General features: G+C 38.9%; 2 protein-coding genes across 5 annotated transcripts in view; one reads left to right on the top strand and one right to left on the bottom strand.

Moving 5' to 3' along the window:
• Positions 1–10136, top strand: part of Foxj2 (forkhead box J2) — a 19317-nt gene extending 9181 nt beyond the window's left edge. The window contains exons 4-11 of one of the 2 annotated variants that reach the window (XM_015506578.2): positions 1272–1340; positions 1517–1657; positions 2137–2335; positions 4344–4751; positions 5172–5273; positions 5802–6011; positions 6427–6525; positions 7968–10136. In XM_015506578.2, coding sequence (XP_015362064.1) covers positions 1272–1340; positions 1517–1657; positions 2137–2335; positions 4344–4751; positions 5172–5273; positions 5802–6011; positions 6427–6525; positions 7968–8056 — 1317 coding nt within the window. In that variant the 3' untranslated portion in view covers positions 8057–10136. Of the gene's footprint in view, positions 1–1271; positions 1341–1516; positions 1658–2136; positions 2336–4343; positions 4752–5171; positions 5274–5801; positions 6024–6426; positions 6526–7967 lie in introns of both variants that reach the window. The other variant, XM_048787841.1, reaches the window with a different exon arrangement.
• Positions 10137–12966: 2830 nt separating this feature from the next.
• Positions 12967–20026, bottom strand: C3ar1 (complement C3a receptor 1). Of its 3 annotated transcripts, none has more exons than XM_048787839.1 (3): positions 19814–20026; positions 13926–15426; positions 12967–13286 (listed from the first exon to the last, which is right to left on the bottom strand). In XM_048787839.1, exon 2 carries the CDS (start codon positions 15414–15416, stop codon positions 13962–13964), a length of 1455 nt encoding a protein of 484 aa, XP_048643796.1. In that variant the 5' UTR covers positions 15417–15426; positions 19814–20026; the 3' UTR covers positions 12967–13286; positions 13926–13961. The 3 variants fall into 3 exon arrangements, with proteins under 3 accessions (XP_048643796.1, XP_048643797.1, XP_015362067.1); XM_048787840.1 differs by having other exon boundaries at positions 12967–13222; XM_015506581.2 differs by having other exon boundaries at positions 12967–15426.
• Between the last annotated feature and the right edge of the window lie 283 nt (positions 20027–20309).

The following is a 20309-nucleotide window of genomic DNA, read 5'->3' as shown; positions in this document are numbered from 1 at the left end:
AAAAAAAAAAAAAAAAAAAAAAAAAAAGACTAGGCATGGAACTACCATATGACCCAGCTATACCATTACTTAGTATTTATCCTGAAGAATTAAAATCATCATACTACAGTGATACATACATACCCATGTTTATAGCAGCACAATTCACAATGGCCAAACCATGGAACCAGCCTAGGTGACCATCAACAGATGAATGGATTTAAAAAATGTGCTATGAAGCAAATTTTTTATTCATAAAGAAAAATGAAATTATTTCATTTGCAGGAAAATGGATGGAATTTGAGAGCATTATGTTAAGTGAAATAAGTCAAACTAGGAAGATCAAGGATTGTATGTTTTCTCTCATGTGGAAGCTAGAAAGGAAAAGGAAAGGGCTAGGCTGGTGGAGTCTCATGAAAATGAAAATGAAATCAGCAGAGTAAAGGGACCAATGCAGGGAGAAGGGAGAGAAAGGGGAGGTACTGGGGAATTATATTGGCTAAGTTATATTCTTATATTGTATGCATGTATGAATATATAACAACAAATCCCATCATTATGTACAACTATTATACACAAAAAATTATGGAAAAAATCTCTAGTTTTTACTTTCATAAGAAAAGGGATGGAACATTCTCCCAATTTGCAAAAGCAGATGCTAAAGGCCAGATGAGTTTTGCCTCAGGTCACAAAGAAAGGGAATGACTGTCTCTGGCCATTTTGCCATTCTTTGCACTAAATATTGTACTTCTAACCCTTCAGAATAATTGAGGCCTGTGTTTGGACCACAGAACTACCTCTGGCACACACAGTGAGCTTTTAGGACAGTTCTCTTTCTCATTAATACTAGTGCCCTCAGGATTCTATGTAAATGTCTCGAAGGTTGGCATGGTGGTGTAAGCCTATAATCCCAGTGATTTGGGATGCTAAAGAAGGAGGATCACAAGTTTGCCTCAGCAACTTAGTGAGACTTTGTCTCAAAATAAAAATTAAAAAGAACTAAAGTATAGCTCTTAGTGGTAGAGTGCCCCTGAGTTCAAACCCTGATATCAAAGAAAAAAACAATAATCTGTGTAAATGCTCAGTCTTGTCCCCCCTCATCCCCCCACATTCCTTGTTATTGGACATCAAATCCAGAGCCTCATGCAGGCTAGGTAAGCATTCTAGCATTGAGCTACACCCCTGAGCTCCAGGCCTATTTCTTAATATGGCTGTTGGATTATCTGTTTTCAAAAGTGGGAACTTCTATAGGTAATTATTTTTTTCTCTGTGGGGATGGGTTCTTCTTCCAGGGCTCTTATTGGACAATAGATACCTGCCCTGACATTTCCCGAAAGAGAAGACACCCTCCAGATGATGATGTAAGTTTCCTCTTCCTGGGAAGATGCCATTTCTGAGTCAGTTGCTCTTTCTACCTCCTTTTCTGGATATTCAGTCTTTTCCAAAGCTAAGATGAATGCCAGCAGAGGGGAGACAATGGGTTTGGGGAAGATATTTCAATTTTTCTTACAGATTTCTTTTCTGTTGCAACCCTCAGCTATCCCAAGACTCACCAGAACAGGAAGCAAGCAAGAGCCCACGGGGAGGTGTTCCAGGGAGTGGAGAAGCCTCGCTGCCTCCTGAGGGGAATCCTCAGATGTCACTTCAGAGCCCCACATCTATGGCCAGCTATAGCCAGGTAGGAAGTAAAAGTAGTAGGGGCCACAGGGATGGATAGCTGGGTAGATGGTTGTGTGGCTTCAGATAGGTTTCTGTTCAAAATTACATATTATTTGTGATGTTAGGAAGATAAAGTTGAAAAGAAGGGTAAAGCAAAAGAGAAAGTCCAAAGAGGGAAAGAGAGGAAGAGAAAGATATAACAGAACTTTCAGGTAAATCAGGGGGGAAAAAGGTGAGAAGGAGGAAGGGGAGTAAAAAAAAAACATGATTAAGAAAAGAAGGGTATGAATGTAATGTAGGGAAAGGGCAGTCAAAGAAGAAATGGAAAATGAGGTCAGACTCAAGAACAACCAATGAGTAAAGAAGGAGAAAATGATGCTGTTCCACTGAATATATGAGAGGAACAAGAGGATAGGCAGAAGAGCCTGGTGACCATAAAGTGTTGTATTGTTCCCTCAGCTGGGACACAGATCAGGACTTTCTTACCTGTTTTTGCAGGGAACAGGGTCTGTGGATGGTGGAGCAGTGGCATCAGGGGCTCCAAGCCGAGAAAGCTCTGAGGGTCCCCCTCCCCTCTATAACACCAACCACGACTTCAAATTCTCCTACTCAGAGATCAACTTTCAGGATCTAAGCTGGTCCTTCCGCAACCTCTATAAATCCATGCTGGAGAAGTCCTCTTCTTCTTCGCAGCATGGTGAGTCTGGAGTTGGGATGGGTGCCTATATTCTCTTACATTTTTGTATAAGTGATGACATTCTCTTCTCTCCCTCATTTGTTATCTTTGCATGCAAAGAGATTGATCACTGTTCACAGTTAACATATCAGGAACTAAAACTGTTTGGAATAGGACAACTGTTTCAGAGAGTAGTCTGGATTGTAAGCTTCAAAAAATGAGTTGAAGGATTGCCCAGTCTAGAACCAGGGACAATGATTATTATTATTAATTTTTTTTTTCTGGTTGCTGGGCTGGAACCCTTGGCCAATTTGTTTTAGGCAAGCACTCACCCCTGAGCTACATCCTAAGCCCATAGGGGATTTTATAGCTGTGAGCAAGTCAATTAGAGGATGACCACTAGGGGACAGCAGTAGTATCCTCTCCCCAAGAGTCCCTGTATTTCATTATAAGAATTTATTTTTATATTATTGTATATTTATATTTATATTTATATTCTTATAATGAAAACTTTCCAACATATGCTAAATAGAGTGAATAGTATAATAAACCCCTATGCTTCCATCACCCAAATTTTAAGTTACCAATATTTTGTTAAGCTTGCTTTATTTACCACCCAGTTTTTTTGAAATTAGAATAATTTCATGCAATTTCCAGACAGTGTTTCATTCAATCCATAAATATAATTTCAGTAATATGTTGCCAAACTATAAAGGCTTTTCCTTTATTTATTTACCATGCTACCATCATTCCTAACACAATTAATAATGCTTTTTTAATATCACTTAATATCTTAACCATTTGCACATTTCTGTAATTATCACATGAGAATGACTTAAGAGTTGTTATTGGGAGTCTCCTTGAGAGACCATCTCATTCAGCCCTCTGCATTTCCTGAATTTTTTGAAAAAGAAACTAGAGGTAGAGGTGAGAGATATGAGTTCAAGTAAGGCAGATCCCTTCTCCTTCTGTGGCCCTTTGTAGGCTGCAGGGACTTAACAAAATGATAACAACTGGTTAGAAGTCATTTTTTTGGAAAATATATATTAATCATCATGAATTCTTTCTTTTTATATCCCAGGGGATCAGTATCTATAGTATGTTCCAAGATTGTATTAATTATTTGAGAAATTAATCCAACTCAGGTGGTCCGTTGACTGGAGAGAGGGAGTTTGGAGAAAATGTCTGAAACAAAGTAAAACATTATATTAGATGGAGTGAGGACAACGAAGTGTTCACTCAAGTTCAGCTGTGACTAAAAGCCTCTAGCCGAAGTCTAGATCTTCCCTGTCTAGTCTTCTTGGGAGGCGAATCCATTCCCATTCTGCTTTTCACCCCAGCTCCATTTGTTGGTAGTGAAATCAAGAAGGCAGTAACAGTAGAGGAGTAAAGAGATGCCCAGTTGCTCAGTTTTACTTATAATTTACTTTTTAAATTTCACTTGCTATCTGATTTTTGAAACCGTGATTCCTGGCCTATACCAAAATCCCTGAAAAATAGTATAAAAACTTTGTACACACTGATCTTTTAATTAAAATATAAGCAGTCACCACACTAACAATGCCCTGCTCTAACCTAACTGCCTTCTTGTCTGTTATCTGCCAGGAGAGACACAGGTATCCTTGCAGTTCCACACTATGTCCTTTCTTCCTTCCTTTGTTTCTTTCTTTTTTTCTTCCTCCTCCCTCTCTCCTGCTCTCCTTCCCCAGCCCCCCTCTCTTTTTTTTCATTGGAGATTGAACCCAGGGGCACTCTACTACTGAGGTATGTCTCCAACCTTTTTTATTTTTATTTTTTTTTGTTTTGATATACAGAGTCATTTTAAGTTGCCCAGGCCAGCTTTGAACTCACCATCTTCCTGCCTCAGCCTCCTAAATTGCTGGGATTATAGGCAGAGGACCCCAGAATACTCTTTTTCTTTTAATTCTATAGTTTCTGTCTGAGGTCTCCTATCTTGACCCAGAGAAAATCCCATTTAGGGAAACATGCATTGCCTAAGTCATATGCCTGCTTCTTCCTCACCCTGCAGGCTTTTCGTCTCTCCTGGGGGACATGACACCTTCTAACAACTACTACATGTATCAGCAGCAACAGCCGCCGCCAACTCAACAGCAGCAGCAGCAGCCATCGCAGCCACAGCCACCTCCTCAACAGTCACAGCCTCAGTCGCAGCAGGCACCAGCCCAGGGCCCCTCAACTGTGGGGGGCGCCCCTCCACTGCATACCCCAAGCCCTGATGGTTGTACCCCACCAGGGGCAAAGCAAACTGGGCCTGAAAGCTATGGGCCTCCCCCTGTGATGGCCATGCATCCTCCCACACTGCAGCACGGGGGCTACCATCCTCATCAGCACCATCCCCATCCCCACCCTGCCCAGCAGCAGCCACCACCACAACAGCAGGCACAAGGCCAGGCACCTATCAACACTACTGGCTTTGGTGAGTAAAGAGGGTGTAGAGAAAGCTTAGGAAAGGGTGAATGAGCCCCTAGTTCCGACCCTGCTATGGAGATGCACTTGTTAAGAAGTCAGTAGTGAGTCTTTTAGCCTCAGTCTCCCAAGAGCTTAACTGAGCATATTGAAGTTGCTGCCCACAGCTCTATTTTGTGGAGGATTTGGAGATTAAGGATTTAATTATTTCCCTTCCATATTTGTGAATCATTTAGGAGTTTTTTTGATGTTCTCCTGCCTATGATCTGTGCTGTACTTAAATCACCAGGTAGGGAGAGTCCAAAAATGTCTTGGTAATGCAACTGGTAACCTGTGTAGGTGCAAGACTCTTGCATGTAGTCAGTCTGTTATCAGTTGACTGCTATCTTATACTTTTACTTTATCTCACTGCCTACTTTCTTCTTTACAGCCTTTCCTCCTGATTGGTGCTCCAATATTGACTCCTTAAAGGAAAGCTTTAAGATGGTGAATCGGCTTAACTGGTCCAGCATTGAGCAGTCCCAGTTCTCAGGTTAGTCCTTAAAGGATGATGACTGGAAGGAAGAGAATAAGCAGAAAAATCCAATAGAATGAGAAAGGGGTGGGTAAGTGAAACTCGAAGTGTTTCATTATTTCCCCTCCACATTACACAGATGAATATTGTTAATGTGTTCAAATTAATTTTGCCCAACTCAAAATACGGCAATGATTTCTTCTAGTCAGTTTTATCTTTAAGAGAGAGAAGGCTCTTAGAATTTAGAAACCCTGGGCCACTATTTTGTAGTTTTGTCACCATTTCCTGACAGTGTGACCAAAGCTAAGTCATTCAGTCACTTTGAAAGTTTGTTTTATTCATTGGTAAGATGGAAATAATAATAAGAGTTTAGTAAGGAACAAACAGAATGGGAGCTTGAAAATGTAGAGCACTTAAATTGAATTGTTAATACATATCATCAGTGGTATTGACTTTTGATGTGGGTGGAACAGTGAAATAGGGATGGGTCTGGAAGGAACTCTGGTGCCTCTGCAAAGTTAGCATTGCTTGCTTTCCTATTTGTAGAACTCATGGAGAGTCTACGACAGGCAGAGCAGAAGAACTGGACCCTCGACCAGCATCACATTGCCAATCTGTGTGACTCCCTCAACCACTTCCTAACTCAGACTGGTCACATGCCTCCTCAAGGGGGCTCCCACCGGCCACCAGCCCCTGCTCGGATTACTGACTCCTGTGCCCTCACCAGTGGCAAACAGGAGACAGCCATGAACCAAGGTATTGTACAAAGTAAGCTCCAAGATAGAGACTATGATGAAAAGGAAGGTGGGAAAAAGATAAAAAAGAATCACTGTTGAATCAGTGAATCCTGAAAATGCAAAAAAAATAGACTGGTCCTTTTCAGACCTTGGTTTAGGAGATCAAATTACTTATGAAAAAGGAGAAAATTTATTAGAGAAAGTCCCCATTACAAATTGTGTCTCAGTAAATTTCACACTTTTAGTATCCATTCTTTTTCACCCTAGGTGGTGAGGACTGATGACTTGTTGAAAGCCTTCATGCCCACAGGATCTATAGAATAAGGCAGGGAAGGGAGACAGAGATTGATGGGAAGAAAGCTGCAAATTTTTTCTCCCTGTTTTGTTGAGTACAGTGATTCCCCGATCAAGTAACTCTTGTCTTGTTTTGGTAGTGAATTCCTATGGACATCCACAAGGCCCCCACCTCTACCCTGGTCCATCACCAATGTACCCAATCCCTACCCAGGACTCAGCAGGATATAATCGCCCAGGTAAGAGCCAGAAAGTGTATTTCACTCTCTTGAAGTATTAACTACAACTGAGCACTGAAATAACTGAGCGCTGTCTTCCCTGTTAAGTTGTATTGCTTTCTTCTGACTCAGCCTGCCCTCTGTCCTAGTGCTTGCACCTGCTAGAAGGGAGTGAGCCGTCATGATTCCCATGTCCCAAAGATAGGGATAGGCTTCTTACTTGCTAGGAGGGATATATCAGGGGAGACTTTAAAAAGTCTGATGTATTTTTTAATTTAGCACTGCTGGGAATAAAATCCAGGGCCTTGTGCATGCTAGATAAGCACTCTATTATTAAGCTATACCCCCAGCCCTAGATTTACTTTAAAACTAACTTGTAACTACAATAATGAAAGAAAATAAAAGCATAAATTTAAGCAAGAGATATGTGTGGGATATTTATGTCTAGCTTTAGAATCTAGATGGAAAATATATTTATTTAGGCAAATAAAATTAATTTTTTAGTATAAACATACTTGCTTTGGGCACGTGGCTATTTTCCTGTCACCTGATGAGTAATATCAGAGGCTTGAGATTAAACTATCTTTTTTGATTTTTGTGGTGTTAGGGATTGAGCCCAGGCCCTGATGCATGTTAGGTAAGCACTTCCCTCCTGAGATATACCCCTAGCCTGGGATTGAATTTTAATGGTGGGCGTGTAAGTGAGGGAGACACTGAATTGCCATAGATAGTATAAAATGAACAAGTCCTTTACATTTAAATACATTTTAGGAAAATCACTCTTGTCATCCTATATAATCATTAATGTTTTCAGTTTTGGTGGTGACATCTGACTCTTTATCCATGTAATACAAATTTCTTTTCTTATTTCTCTCTCTCTCTTTTTTTTTCTTTTTGTGGTACTAGGTATTGAACCCAGGGAAGCTCTACCTCTGAGCTACATATCCATCCCTTCTTATTCCTTCTTATTTTTTATTCTGAGACAGAATTTCACTAAGTTATCCAGACTGGCCTTGAACTTGTGATTTGTCTGCTTCAGCTTCCTAAGTAGCTGGGATTACAGGGGTGTGCCAGTGTGCCCAGCTTATAAATTCAAATTTATGTGCTGCTCTTTCATGTAATAATACATTGTATATTATATTATCATTACTGATAGTCTTCATAATTTTTGTGCGTATGGTGCTGGGAATTTAACCCAGGGCTTTGTGCGTGCAAGGCAAGCACTCTACCAACTGAGCTATATCCTCAGCACCATAATATAATTTTTGATGGCACGATATTTTATTGTCATATAATCTAGCTTCCTCTAGTTTATTTTCTAAGCTCTTACTGAAGTGGTGGCCTGCAACAAAAATAACTCTAACCTGATAAAGTAATAGCTGCACCAGCTGAGCACTTTCCATCTAGACTGATGGAGCAGCTTCTCATCCAGTCTCCTTTTACTCTTTCTTTCTTCCTGACAGCACACCATATGGTCCCTCGGCCACCGGTCCCACCTCCTGGTGCCAGTGAGGAGATCCCTGATGACTTCGACTGGGACTTGATCACTTAATAGAGTGGACATCAGCCCCGGGTCTGGTGGTTAAGTCTGGCCATGAAGAAAGAGCAACCCTAGCCCATCCCTTCTCCTGCTTGTATATAGATATATATCCACTTTTTGTTCTTTCTGTCAGAGAAGCCACCGCAAGATGCTGCCGAAGATAATTCCCTTTTTCCTTCCTCATTTTTCTCTTGTCCTTCCTGTTTTTCCCCTAATTTGTTTATTGTTATTCTAATTATGTTGTTTTTGTTATTATTATTATTATTATTATTGGTTATATACTGTCCCCAATCTCCTTTTCCTACACCATGGACTGTGTCTACCCCTTGCTAATTTAAAGTCATCAGGTTGGAAGACAAGGCCATGATAGCTGTAGAGAAAGGCTTCAATTTTTTGTTTACCTTTCTCTTCGAGAAACTCAATGCGAATCCCACCTTCTAGCTTTAAGTTGTTTGCTGTTCCTGTCTATTTCAGCTCAGGACTGGAGAGTCCACACAGTCGAGTAGAAGGGGTCTAAAACACTGCTTGGCAGCCATGAATTTGCAGGTTTTACTCAATGGTGCTAATTCTGTCTTCCGAGCTCATCTCTGACCCTTTGTCCCATCAATCCTTACTTCTTCTGACAATCCTCATTCCCCATCAAGGATAAGATGGATGCTGGTTCAGGAGAGCGACAATAAAATCTTAGTGGAATTAGAGACTGGATTGGGTTGAGTAGAACACTGTGGAGAAGTGAATATAAATCGGTGTGAAATACGGTATATATTGCTGTGTCATGTAAGCTCTCATTGGCTTATTCCTAGCCCATTTTCTAAGGAAATTGGATTGGCCTTGGCTTGAACTCTTCTTCTATGGTTGTACATGAGGACAACTATTCAGCATAGGCTCAGCTTCTTGGAGATGATTTCAACTTAGTCATCTTGGCTTTTTAAAAATAATTCTCTCTGAAAATTAACGATGGCTCTGACTTTCATAGGTTGCCTTCATTACCTTTTCCCATGGAGCAAATATCATTTTGAGCTCTAGTTGTTTGCCCTAATATTTAAACTATCTTGTTTTCTTCCTTCATTTCCTGGGAGTCTCAAGAAAGAAAAAGTAAGGCATTCATACTGTGGGTTTCATTATGTCCTCGTTATGATATGGGAATCTCTTTCCTGCATCATAGCAGAATCACACTTATAGAATTGGTAGTGGAGGGTGGGGAGAGGAAAAAGGAGCTGGCATAGATTTGGATAGGGAATATTTCATTTATTTAATATATATAGGAAGATGCTACTCTTGAAATACAGATCATCAGGGCTAAAGCTTTTGCAATTAGCCTCTTGACAGGTGGAGGAAATTGGGAGAAGAGAGAAAATGATCTAGAAGAAAGAGTTCAGTGAGGACCAAGGGCAACTTCCAGAAGAAGTTACAGGGATAACTTGTCTCCTTCAACAAGGGACGGCCATGATTTATTGCTGCAAAGTTCGTAGTATATATTTAATATAACTTGTTGCATTTGAGTTAGGAGAGGGAAGAACAATTTTACTTCTATTTTTATTTCACTGAATTTTCCCTTTCTGAAAGCTGCAGGACAGAATGTATGGAATGGACACAGCCCTTTATGATTTCTACTGTTTGTTCATATCCTTTTATTTATCCATGTTTTCCAAGATATTGGACTTTCTAATCTCCTGCTTTTCCCCCTCATATACCCCTTTCCTTTCTTTGGAAGGGGGTTATATATGAGTTTGTTGGAGAAGTTCAGTGAGGCTGAAGTAAAGGGGCAAGATAGGGCAGTTAACTAAAGAGCACTTTATTTCTTTGAAGCCTTTGTAAGAAATAAATGGGGATGAGAGTAGATTGAATCCCTCATTGTGTTGGAGAGTACTTAGTGAGGTTGAAGTATGACACAATATTTTCCATTAGGGAGAGGAGCATTTCTTATAGAGGGAGGCAAAATGCCTTTGCCTGGTGTCCCTATGTTAGGCATCTCTTCCTTATTCCTTCCATTCAAGGTACACCCTACATATAATTTCCCTTCAGTTCTCCCCAAGATTCTTTCTTTACAGATTAACACTCCTCTTTTCTAAAACCCCTTTCTACTCGGTTCCATACAGAGTTAGGAAGGGTAGGCTAAATCATACACACAAATGCCCCTTGTTCATCTGTGTCTTCTGAAAACTAGTTTCATTAAGAATCCCGGTGGTCAGCCAGAGTAACTGAAGTTTGGGGCTGGGACTGGAGATTGGCCAGTAGGTCACCTGAGATTCCAGCTTTTCTCCACCAAAATCAGCCTTGCTAAATGGTACAGGACAAATCTGACTCCCATTGGGCCTCAATTTCCCTTTCCCTCCATGAAATGGAAAGAATACTACTTTTTATTATTGGTCCAGCATTGTTGGACATGAAGTATAGTCATTGTTGTTGTATTGGGTGATGTGTGAAAATTACAGGAGCTCACTGCCTAAATGAGGAAATAAGGGAGAAAGCAGAGGAGAGGGACAAAAGGAGCAAGTGTCTGGTATCAACCTAACCATCCCAGGTTTCCTCTCCTCAACCCCATGTTTCTGGTCTGGTGAGTCCTTTATACCACCCATAATGCTTTGCATTGGTGCAGGCTGGGAAGGGGTATATGGTCTCACAATTCGATGTTGTTGTTCTTGGGTTTTTTTTTTTTTGCATGCTTTCTTAATAAAAAAAAAAATGTTTCCAGTTTTATCTTACTAGTGTTTGTCTCCAATTTATTTTTGCCAGGTAGAACAGGAGAAATGTGAAAGGCTTTGGTTTCAGTTGTCCTTTGTCTCTTTCCCACACCTCACCACTGGGTTTCATTAGTTGACCTTTTTTTTTTTTTTTTTTTTTAATGCCTTTAACAGTCCTTTTTTTAAATGCTATTAAATGTAGTGAACTTTTGTTGGGAGAGTCAGTAACCCCTTGCAGGTTCATGGGTGGAGTAGGCCCACCTTTTAGTGTCCATTTAAAGGATGCATGAATTTCTGACACTTGAAAGGAACCAGGGGCAAAAAAATTTATTCACATGAAATACATAAGCAAATTAAATTGAAAAGCTATTACTGCAAATCTTACATCAGGTCAGACATTATTTCCTCACAAACAAAAAATTCCAAGTGGTTTGAAATTTTTCTGCACAGTATTTTACAACAAATTTGTAGTCTAGACCCTTACCTTAATTATTGAGCAAATCATTCTTAAAAGTCTAAAATGCTATGAGAGAAGATATTTTAATAACAAAGAAAATTCCAATGAATTGTGCAGAAATACTGTTTCTACACCATCTTAAAAAAAAGTTATGAGAGATTTTTGGAATAGGAAAACATTTTTTAAAGTTGAGATTTAAAATTGTAAAAATGACCAGAGTGTCAAAGTTCTAGTAGAACTCATTTTGTGCAATGAACATGAGGAAAGATTACTGTATAGTTTTGTTGTTTTTCACCCCCCTTTTAAATGAAGAAAAGCTTTGCTTAAAAAATAAAATAAAATGCTATGTTGTAGTACAAACAAGCCAAAATTTCAAAGGTTTAACATGATGAAATACACAGAGGAAAGAAAAGGTGGCAGGAATTGAAAAAATGCTTTTTAAAAACCAAAGAAGGTTTACTGTGGTACTATTCACAATAGCTAAGATATGGAATCAGTCTAGATGCCCATTGACAATTGAATGGATAAAGACAATGTGGTATACATATACAATAGAGTATTTTTCAGTCATAAAGAGAAATGAAATCCTGTCATTTGCAGCAAAATGGAATGGAACTGAAAGACATTATGTTAAGGGAAATAAGCTATGCATAGAAAGACAAGTACTACATATTCTGTCTCATAGGTAGTGGTTAAAAAGTTGATCTGAAAGTTATAATTACTATAGAAATTGGGAAGGGTGTGTGTGTGAGGTGTGGTGGGGGGGTGTGATGGGAAAAGAGTGGTTGGATTTGATCAGTGCATTCTGTATGCGTGTATGGAAATATCACAGCAAACCCCATTAATATGTACAATTAATATGTGTTCATAAATTTTTTAAAAAAAATAAGGAAAGCTATATAAGTTGTTGGAATATATAGGCAAATTAGAAGAAAAATTTGTGATCGTGAGCAAATTATGAAAGTTGGCATGTTGAATAAACTATTTTAGAAATAGGAAGATATCTGGATAAAAACCTTCATCTTTTAAAACAAGAAGTCATTTTATCATGTCTACAAAAACAGCTACAAAAGCATATTACTTAGGAACATGGTCAATATCAGGAGAAATATCTAAAATTGTTACAAGGGTTATCTCTGGGAAATGAAAGTGGGAGTTGCGAGTTATTGGGCAATGGAATAGAAGGCCTCATTTTATTATAATCTTTAAATTCTTTAATAATTAAATGTGTATATTACTATTACTTGGTAAATATAAAGATTAATTTTAAAAACTTAAATGCTGGTGGGCATGGTAGCACACCCCTGTAATCCCAGGGGCCCCGGAGGCTGAGGCAGGAGAATTGTGTATTCAAAAGCCTCAGCAACTTACCGAGGCCCTAACCAACTTCAAGAGATCCTATGTCCAGAAATAAAAAGGGCTGTGGATGTGACTCAGTGGTTAATCACCTCTGGTTTCAATCCCTGGTAGCAAAATAATAATAGATACTTAAAAGCTATATCTGGTAATTTGGGCATGAAAGAGACCTGGAGCCATGTTTAAAACACTTTTTTGATGGTATTCCTGTCAGGGTTCTCAGTCATTTTTCAGTGAATCAAAGATATGCTGCTCCATCCTCCCTTCTCTTCCTCCTTTCATTTGAAATGAGTTCCTTGAAAACTGTTAATTTGGGGCAAGCAGACTAATTAGAACCTTAAAGAATCAGGAGTTATGTGAAGCACAAAGTCTTATGTGAAAGAAGATTAAGAGGCAGGGGAACAATAAGGAATTAAGAAATTAAAAAGGAATGAAGATAGATGGTTTTATCAGTAGGCAGATAGAATCAACAAATAGAGAACTCCCCAAACCACAGTTTCCATAATATTTCATAAGTAAGTTTTTAGATGTATTCTAGATGCTCTTTAGTGGTAATCTTGGAAACTTTGACTTCCTGTATCCTGTATCAGGGGTATTCCCAGCAGCAGACATCTGGCATTGTACTCTGCTCCAGACTCAGGCGCATAACTCCTTGTTTTCACATGCTTTTTCTTTCTGCAACTTATTTTCATTGAAAACTGTCACCACCAACATCATAACAAAGCCATATAGAATAACTGATTATCTTCCATTCATGTAAGACAAGAAGAAATGGTCTTAGGTTGGTAATATGGAAAAGGATTTAGATAATGCTAAAGAAAAAACTTAGTGATGGAAACAGTTAAAAATAGAGTAGGCTGGGCATAGTAGTGCATGCCTTTAATTTCAGTTACTCAGGAGGCTGAGGCAGGAGGACTGCAAGTTCAAAGCCAGCCTCAGCAAATTAGTGAGGCCCTAAGCAATTTAATAAAACCCTGTCTCAAGAAAAAAAAATTGGGGGCTGGGAGAATATACCTCACTGGTAAAGCACCTCTGGGCTAAATTCCCTGTAAACCCCCCCCCCCACACACACACACACAAAAAAAGACTAGATTCTTATTTATCTCACATGGCTTAGGGATAGAAATACACTAATTTTTATAATGATTCTCCAATTTGGTGTTAATGAGAAGCAAGAGGGCCTGTTAAAACAATGGGCCTCATCTCCCAGAGATTCTGATTCATCCATGGAACCTTGAGTATTGAATTTCTAACAAGTTTCCATTCCAGTAGATGCTGATGCCAGTAATTTGAGACCACACTTTGAGAATTGCTAGATTGATTATTTGATGATTTCTGAAGTCTCCTGCTTGTCATAATCCCTCATTCTTTTACAAATACTCACCTAAAGACATCTACTTAGGTAGGTTGCTCTGTATTTTCACACACCTGTGCTGATGCTGTTTCTTTCTGTAAAGACTTTGTTTTGGAAACAACTGGTAGAGTGTGTGAGTTCCTCACTGAAGGCTGCCTCCAGAATACCCTTCACAGACTGCTTTGCTTTCTTCCTAAAATCTTTCCCCAAGAGGGCATAGAGGAAGGGATTGAAACAACTATTGGCAGATGCTAGAGCAAGGGCCACATTGTCCCAGGATAATAGAGTTCCTCTCAAGGAAGATCCTGGGTTAATAACCAGTAATAGGACTCCAATAATATGGTATGGGGTCCAGCAGACAAGAAATACAGTCACCACCATCACGGTCACTCGGAAAGTTTTGTTCCGAGACTTTGTCAGTTGGCTTCGTCGCATTCGAAAAACGATGATGCTGTAACAGCACACTATGATAATAAAAGGCAGCAAGAAACCCAACACTAACCTTGTAATGGTTATTATCATCATAGTTTTTTGCACTTGACTGTCACCAGGAAATTGGCTTAAATTATAATCCTGGAAATCTTGTGATTCCTCAGGCTCATATAAGTTATCACCATAAGCCCTGGGGTAGAGGTCTAAATCAGTAGGAAGAAAATTATTAGGGCTATGCAGTACATCGGTTTTGTGATCTTCAGTGAGAAACCCACTGGGGCTTGCAGATGAAATATTAGGAGGCTTAAAATTATTGTAAGATGGATGTTGACTGGATAATCTTGCTGACTCCCCAGGGATCAAATCTCCAGAATGTCTTCGAAGTGTTTGAGATTGGAGGATGGTGGGGGCTGTCCAAGGATAATTGTTTGCTTGGAAAGAGGAAGAATTTAACTTATCATCCATTTTTCCAGGCTGCTGAACAATGGAGTTGGTGAAAGACCCATTTTCTAATTCATCTGGATCATAGGTGTAATCCGAATAATCTGAGCTGGTTAAATCAAAATTGTATATACACATTTTATAATCGTCTACAGTGAATGTTTCCCGGTGCATGAACACAGGAATACACATTGCAAAAGACATCATCCAAATACATCCACAAATAGCGAAGGCTGTCCTCACTCTTCGATGATTCTGACACCAGATTGGCTTGAGTACCATCAGACATCGGTCCACGCTAATGGCAGTAAGCAGGAAGACACTGGCAGACATGTTGAGGATGATGATGGAGGGGATAAGCTTGCATAGGAACCTGCCATAGGGCCAGTATCCATGGAGAGCTAAATGAGCCAGGGAGAAGGGCAAAGAGAGGCAGCAAAGAAAATCTGCCAGGGTGAGATGAAGAAACCAAACTGTGTTCACTGTCCGCTGCATCTTTAGGCCAGCCACCCACAACACCAGCCCATTGCCTGGCAATCCTAATAAAAAAGTGAGGCCAAGAATGACCATGGAGAGAATTATTTGGGGTTCATACAAAGGCTGGGAGAGTGGGTCAGTTGAGTTGGTCTCAGCAGAGAATGACTCCATTGCTAAACTTCTGCAAAAAGATGAAAGAAATGTTATAACTAACAGTATCTTTGTAAAATGTGTATTCTTAAAATCCTAACCTGCCTACATAATGATGTGGCACCGCAAAGCCAGAAGGCCCTCACATGTTTTTGTTTATATTCCTTGATGTTTTAGGCATCTTTGCATCACTGTGACCAAAAGACCCGACAAAGAACAATTTAGGGAGAAGTTTGTTTTGGCTTATGGTTTCAGAGGTGAGGCAAAATTTCATGGCAGAGGAAAGCAGCTCAGGACATGGCAATCAGGAAGGAGAGGAGAGGGGATGAGAGGGGAGGGGAGGAAAGAGACTACTCCATTCACCAGAGTCAAAATATAAATTCCAAGGCATGCCCTCAGAGACCTACTTCCTTCAACCACACCTTATCTGCCTGAATCCAGTTAATCCAGAAAAGTGAATTAATCCACTGATTTGGTCACAACTCTCATAACCTAATCATTTCATCTCTGAACATTCTTGCATTGTCTCACACATGAGCTGTTGGAGGACACCACATATCCAAACCATAATAGTTGACTTCATACTAAACCACACAAAAACATTTTCTGACAGTTTAAAATCTGCTGGATAGATTTGAATGTGTATCAAAATATCAACTTCACTTAGAAGTCCATATCAATGCAAATTTATGATTCTTTTTTTTTTTTTTTGGTACTTTTATCTCTCATTTTCCACTGACTCACTCCATGCTTCATGTCCCCAAAAACAAACAAGTAGGGGCTGGGTTGTGGCTCAGCAGTAGAGCGCTTGCCTCACATGTGAGGCACTGGGTTCAATCCTCAGCACCACATTAAAAAAATTAATAAACAAAATAAAGGTATTGTGTCCATTTACAATATATATATTTTTTTTTTTTTTTAAACAAATAAGTAAGCTAAATAAGTAAACAAAAACTTCTGGAACTTGTGGTCCCCAACCTGTGTTAATGAAAAGGCTTTTGGAAGCTTCACAATCTAAAATGATATGAAATGATATGAAAAATTTTAAATTTATTTATTTTAATTTCTCTGATGGCAGAAGTTGGATCCATTTCCTTAAGCAGACTTTTAAAGGACTCAACTATCACAAAAAGAGGGAGTCGCCACTTGGTTTTGTCTTTCAGATATAACTTCTTCTTTTACTATCAGATTTCTCAAGAGTTATTGATGCTCTTTGCATTGACTGCTTTCATCATTTCTTTCTTGTGTTTTAGAGTAAAATTTGGGGAAAATAGCTTTATTATTACAAAAGCAGAAAATAGGCATGAAGAGAGTTGGAAACAGACAAGTAAAATTAAGAAAATGAGCTGGCACGGTAGCTCATGCTTGTAATCCTAGTGGCTTGGGATGTTGAGGTAGGAGGATCTTGAGTTCAAAGCCACGCCTTAGTAACTTGGTGAGACCCAAGCACCTCAGTGAGATCCTGTCTCTAAATAAAATACAAATAAGAACTGGGGATGTGGCTCAGTGCCCCTGGCTTCAATCGCTGGTACCAAAAAAAAAAAAAAANTCAAAGTCGGCCTCAGCAACTTAGACCCTGTCTCAAAAAAAAAAAGATTTATCCCTGACAATATCCAATCTAGAATCATACTTTACTATGGGGTGTTATATATCTTAAGTTTCTTAATTTAGCATAGTTTCTCTTTTCCAGGATGTTGGCTCTTTTGGGGGTACATTGTTCTGACCACTTCCTTCTTAACCTTTTTAATTTACATACTGCCCCCATTACTTCTAGAGAACAAATCCAAACCTCTGTTTGTCTTCATCCTCCACAAGGTAAAATTTGTCATTCGGTATGCTAAGTCCTTAACAGTGTTCTCTTGGCCTCTGTGACATTATTCTCTCCTGGTTCTGAACATTCCTGTAAGTGTACACTACTTTCCCAAAGGATTCATTCTTCCAAATTAATGCAGTTTTCTTATTTCTTGGCTAGTGCTGTTTACTTCTATCTGGAATTATGTCTTTCATTTAGCCTCTTCTTTCCTCCATCCTTAATCTCTGCCTATTGAAATATTACATATTCCTCAAGGTCAAGCTCGAATATTATATCTTCCTTGAAATAATTTCTTATAATGCCATTTAGAAATTAATTCTTCAGCGTATTGATTGTGTGCGTTGAATCCTTTTTCATATTCTCTATGCAATGGCACATTTTTATCTTGTGTTATAATTATCAATTAAGATCATGGCTGTCTTATCTATCATTCTGGCCTTAAATTTCATGATGGTAAAAATAGTCTTCTGCATAAATAATTGTTCCACAGAATTTTACTCAGTACCTTATATGACATAAAGGCTAAATATAACTTCAACAGATGAGTGCTCACCTAGGGTTGACTTTGTTTTTTGGTACTGGGGCTTGAACTCAGGGGTGCTTAACCACTGAGCCACATGTCTATCCCTTTTTTATTTTGAGACAGGGTCTAAGTTGCTTAGGGCCTTGTTAAGTTGTTGAGGCTGGCTTTGAATTCGTGATCTTCCTGCCTCAGCCTTCTGGAATTACAGATATGCCTGGTTAGCTTTTTCTTTATCTTTAACTAAATTCAACATTGTAATTCTTATCCATTTAATCCTTACCATGGCTGCTTTCTTAATTCCTATGCTGTTGCTTCTAACTTCCTTTTTAAGTTCCTAATTCTTACTGGATACAATAATACTCTACATTTCTTTTTATAGAGGCCCAAAATTTTTTCGTGACTTGAAAGTAGTTCTGCTGAGTTAAACAAACATTTTTAAAGGGATATATAGGATTAGCAGAAGTGAAAATAACAAGTCAACAAAATACAAAAAAAAAAAAAGAAATTATTCCCATTCTCCTTTCTGTGGCCTTTTCTACTCAAATATTCAAGTCCTATCATGAGCTCTTCCCTCTCTCTTGTGAATGGCAGCTACCTTGATCTATTGCACCATTTATGCAGAGATTCATACAGACTTATGCATAGATCCATAAAACAATGAAAGAAGGATAAAGTCATAGATTGCTAGGACTGAAAGAAAACTGAATAGTCATCTCTAGTTCTCTCTACTTTTGTAATTTTTGATACTGAAACTCAGTAGATTAGGTCACTTTTACACAATCACAACTCAGGAGGTTCTCAGATGCTACGTCCACTGAGTGTCAGGCCAATTTCTTTTTACTGTAAAGCATCACATAAGCAAAAAACATACGGTATTTCTAGTAAAGGGCACTGCACAAACTGAAATAATAAGAGTTGAAAAGCGCAAAATTCCAATATGAGGGAAGTTATCTGTATGAGCTATATCATCACATATTATCTGTCATGAAATGAAAGTATATATGAGACAAGCCTTAAAAGTCCTTCAGAGCAAGATTATGTTTTACAGTTCTTTAAGCTTTAGCTAAAAAATACCACTGTGTTTAAGATTAGTAGAAAATTTTTCCCTTAGATTTTATTATAGAAGGGGTCAATAGTAATTAAAAGAATAAAATTCTGAAACTAAAATTCATCTATGATAAGTAAAGGAAAACTATTTTATCCCAGAATCAAATAGTAATGATACAATGACAGAGCCAGTAGCAATAAGAAATGGGAAGAGTAGAAGAAAAAAACATTGGGAAATAGAATGAGAATTTCTGTGTGTGTATAAGTGTGTATAATCAATGATTAAAAAAAAAACAAAACCCAAAACTAATGGGGAAAACTGGAATCAAAGAGTAGGAGGGGAAACATAGACACTTTAAGAGTGAAAAATGAGCCAGGCACAGTGGTGCATGCCTGTAGTTCCAGCGACTTGGGAGGCTGAGGCAGGAGGATTGCAAGTTCAAAGCCAGCGCCAGCAACTTAGTGGGACCCTAGTGAGACCCTGTCACAAAATAAGAAATAAACCGGGTGTGGTGGTGCACACCTGCAATTCCAGTGGCTCTGGAGGCTGAGGCAGGAGGACTGCAAGTTCAAAGCCAGCTTCAGTAAAAGCAAGGTGCTAAGCAACTCAGTGAGACCCTGTCTCTAAATAAAATACAAAATAGAGCTGGGAATGTGGCTCAGAGGTTGAGTGTCCCTGAGTTCAATCCCCAGTACCCAAAAATAAAGAATAAAAATAATAAAAAATAAAAAGGACTGGGAATATGACTCTGTAGTTAAGAACCCCTGGTTTCAATCACTGGTTACTGCCCCCCCCCCAAAAAAAAATAGTTGGAGGGGATGGCACAAAAATTCACTATTATTTCCAGAATGAAGATGTTAAAAGCAGAGACAATTAGAATGTGAAATATTTAGAAAAATAAAATCAGACAAAGGATAAGACAAGAGAAATAAAAGGTGGGGAAGGAATAGAGGAAAGTAGGAGATGATAACCCTTATCTGCAATGAGCAAAGCAGGCTAAACACAAGGCATCAGATCAATTTAGGTATTCTTACCAAATAACCAAGACTGTAGCTAAAATCTTCAGCACCAATCTGTAGGTCCCCAGAAGTCCTAACTGACCTCCACACTTAGCCACAATGAAGTCATGAAATATTTTTAAGCAACTTGCTGAGTTCTCTCTCTTTTCCTTCTTTCTGTTTCCGATGGTAAAGTCAGCCTCATGATCTAGACCACTGTCTTGAGTTCAACAGGAAGAGTTTCTAAGTGAGTCATTTTAAAGTGGCTCAGATAAGAAAAGAAGAACAAAGTGAGAGAGTTCTAGTGAAATGTTTTTTTTTTTTGCAGGACACAGAGTACAATTAGGGAAAGAGAACTTTTTTTTTTTTTTTTTTAAAGAGAGAGAGAGAGAGAGAGAGAGAGAGAGAGAGAATTTTAATATTTATTTTTTAGTTTTCAGTGGACACAATATCTTTGTTTGTATGTGGTGCTGAGGATCGAATCCGGGCCGCATGCATGCCAGGCGAGCATGCTACCACTTGAGCCACATCC

This window comes from Marmota marmota, unplaced genomic scaffold (genome assembly GCF_001458135.2).
Source record: "Marmota marmota marmota unplaced genomic scaffold, marMar, whole genome shotgun sequence".
NCBI classification, from domain to species: Eukaryota; Metazoa; Chordata; class Mammalia; order Rodentia; family Sciuridae; genus Marmota; species Marmota marmota.
This window is presented reverse-complemented; position numbering and strand designations above follow the sequence as displayed.